This window comes from Procambarus clarkii, chromosome 23, assembly GCF_040958095.1.
Source record: "Procambarus clarkii isolate CNS0578487 chromosome 23, FALCON_Pclarkii_2.0, whole genome shotgun sequence".
In the NCBI taxonomy this organism is placed as follows: Eukaryota; Metazoa; Arthropoda; class Malacostraca; order Decapoda; family Cambaridae; genus Procambarus; species Procambarus clarkii.
The window spans coordinates 29,639,046-29,641,570 of NC_091172.1; the positions used below are offsets into that span (position 1 = coordinate 29,639,046).

A 2,525-nucleotide genomic window follows, 5' to 3' on the forward strand; every position below is an offset into this window, starting at 1 on the left:
GGTGGTGGTCCAGCTACTGGCGGTGGATGCGACACATTTCCTCGTCTGGTCACTCCCTGTCGAAGCCCAGCCACTTGGGCTAGACGGTAGAGCGACGGTCTCGCTTCATGCAGGTCGGCGTTCAATCCCCGACCGTTCACAAGTGGTTGGTCACCATTCATTTCCTCCGTCCCATCCCAAATCCTTATCCTGACTCCTTCCAAGTGCTATATAGTCGTAATGGCTTGGCGCTCTCTCCTGATAGTTCCGTTCCTTTCACTCCCTGTCAAGACCCAGCCAAGAACTCCTCCACTCCCACCACACGGGTGAAGCCACTCGCTCCAGCCGTCTCCACCTGCATCACGGCCAAAACGTCCACCCATTATTGTAATGTTTTGTATTAGTTGTTAGGAAAAAAGTTTCTCGAATCCTAATACCACCTCACACCCCGCAACATCCACTACTATTGAAACCACCATAACCACGGCACCACCACCATCATGGCACCACCACCACCATGGCACCACCACAATCATGGCACCACCACAATCACGGCCCCAAATGAGTTACCATGTAACCCTTTCGTTCCCCCACCCCCTAGCACCCTGGTCCAAAGGCACCCTGACCCCCCCAGTCACCCTGGCACTCTGGCACCCGTGGCACCCAGGCACTCTGGCACCCGTGGCACCGTGGCACCCTGGCACCAACCAGGGGATAAAGAGTCAGCCCCTGAGCTCAGCCCGAGGAAAAGCGTGGACCCAAGAAATATATGAGGAAGGTGAGGGCGGACGAGGCGCAGAGAACAGCAGCCCTTCACTCTCTTATTTTGTGACTTGCAGTAGATGATGATAGTGAGAGGGGTGAGAGATGAGTTAGGAGGCGCGATGATGAGGATAATGCTGATGGTGATGAAAGTTGCATGGCCTGGCGAGGCTGGACATGTCACACTTCATGCTGATGAAGGTATAAAGTGAGGGGTTTAGTGATCACTTAGACGACGAGAGGGCGCCTCCAACAACACCATTCATGTATCAACACGACAAAATTGCTTGAGCAAAACAAGGGAGAAACATGGCGGACAAGAACGGAGCAAGAGGACGGAACAAACACAGGAAAGAAATGAACAACCGAAACATTATATATATATATATATATATATATATATATATATATATATATATATATATCAGTCAGTTAATTATATGAACTAAAAAATAACAATAAATTACGTGAAGATATTCAAAAGAGGGAGAGAGTGAGAGAGAGACAGACAGACAGAGACAGACAGAGACAGAGATAAAGTGAGAAGCAACAAATATTCACGTAATCAGGGAAACATCCAGGTGACAGATGACCCGTCAAAACAAGATACTCTTCCGCACATTTGGTTATCATCTGTGTCTCCGTCTCCACTATCCATCACCTCCTACCCCCCTCCCCCCCCCCCCCCGAGGCCCCCCCACACACACCTCACACTCCACACAAGTCTTCCTCTGACACCACCACTAAGGAACACCTCTACGCACCACGACACCACAAAGGAACACCTCTACGCACCACGACACCACAAAGGAACACCTCTACGCACCGCGACACCACAAAGGAACACCTCTACGCACCGCGACGCCACAAAGGAACACCTCTACGCACCGCGACGCCATAAAGGAACACCTCTACGCACCACGACACAGACAAAGGAACACCTCTACGCACCACGACACCACAAAGGAACACCTCTACGCACCGCGACACCACAAAGGAACACCTCTACGCACCGCGACACCACAAAGGAACACCTCTACGCACCGCGACGCCACAAAGGAACACCTCTACGCACCACGACGCCACAAAGGAACACCTCTACGCACCGCGACGCCATAAAGGAACACCTCTACGCACCACGACACCACAAAGGAACACCTCTACGCACCGCTACACAGACAAAGGAACACCTCTACGCACCGCGACACCACAAAGGAACACTTCAACGCACCACGACACCACAAAGGAACACCTCTACGCACCGCGACACCACAAAGGAACACCTCTACGCACCGCGACACAGACAAAGGAACACCTCTACGCACCGCGACGCCACAAAGGAACACCTCTACGCACCACGAAACAGAAACTTCAAGGATTTTCCTCCATAAATCGTGACGTGCACTTAAGTGCGGCCACAGAATTAATGTTGGTCCGGAAGGTGGAACTTTTCTACTGCACGTCACCTTGAGTAATGGTCCCGGAAAATTCATAGCGCGCTACCGTAAGTCGCCGCAATATATATTATCCCCCGGGGGCCGTTGTCAAGTTGCCGGAGCCTCAATATTGGACTTGACCCGTTAAGTAGGTTTTAAATGTATCAGTCTACTGACAGAGGGTTATAATCATCTCTGATTATAACCAATCAAATAATCACCTCTGATTATAACCAATCAAATAATCACCTCTGATTATAACCAATCCTGGGCAGTAATAATTGTCCAGGACTACTCGAAACGTTATCAATTCCTTCGTTTTCAAAAGTTTGGGTTGGGTGTCCAGTC

The 2,525-nt window shown here is 50.5% G+C and overlaps 1 protein-coding gene across 1 annotated transcript; it reads left to right on the plus strand.

Moving 5' to 3' along the window:
- The first annotated feature begins 866 nt into the window (after window positions 1-866).
- LOC138367792 (uncharacterized) lies at window positions 867-2,132 on the plus strand. Its single transcript, XM_069329760.1, has 2 exons — window positions 867-949; window positions 1,490-2,132. The coding sequence occupies exons 1-2, from the start codon at window positions 867-869 to the stop codon at window positions 2,130-2,132; spliced, it is 726 nt and encodes a 241-aa protein (XP_069185861.1).
- The last annotated feature ends 393 nt before the right edge of the window (window positions 2,133-2,525 follow it).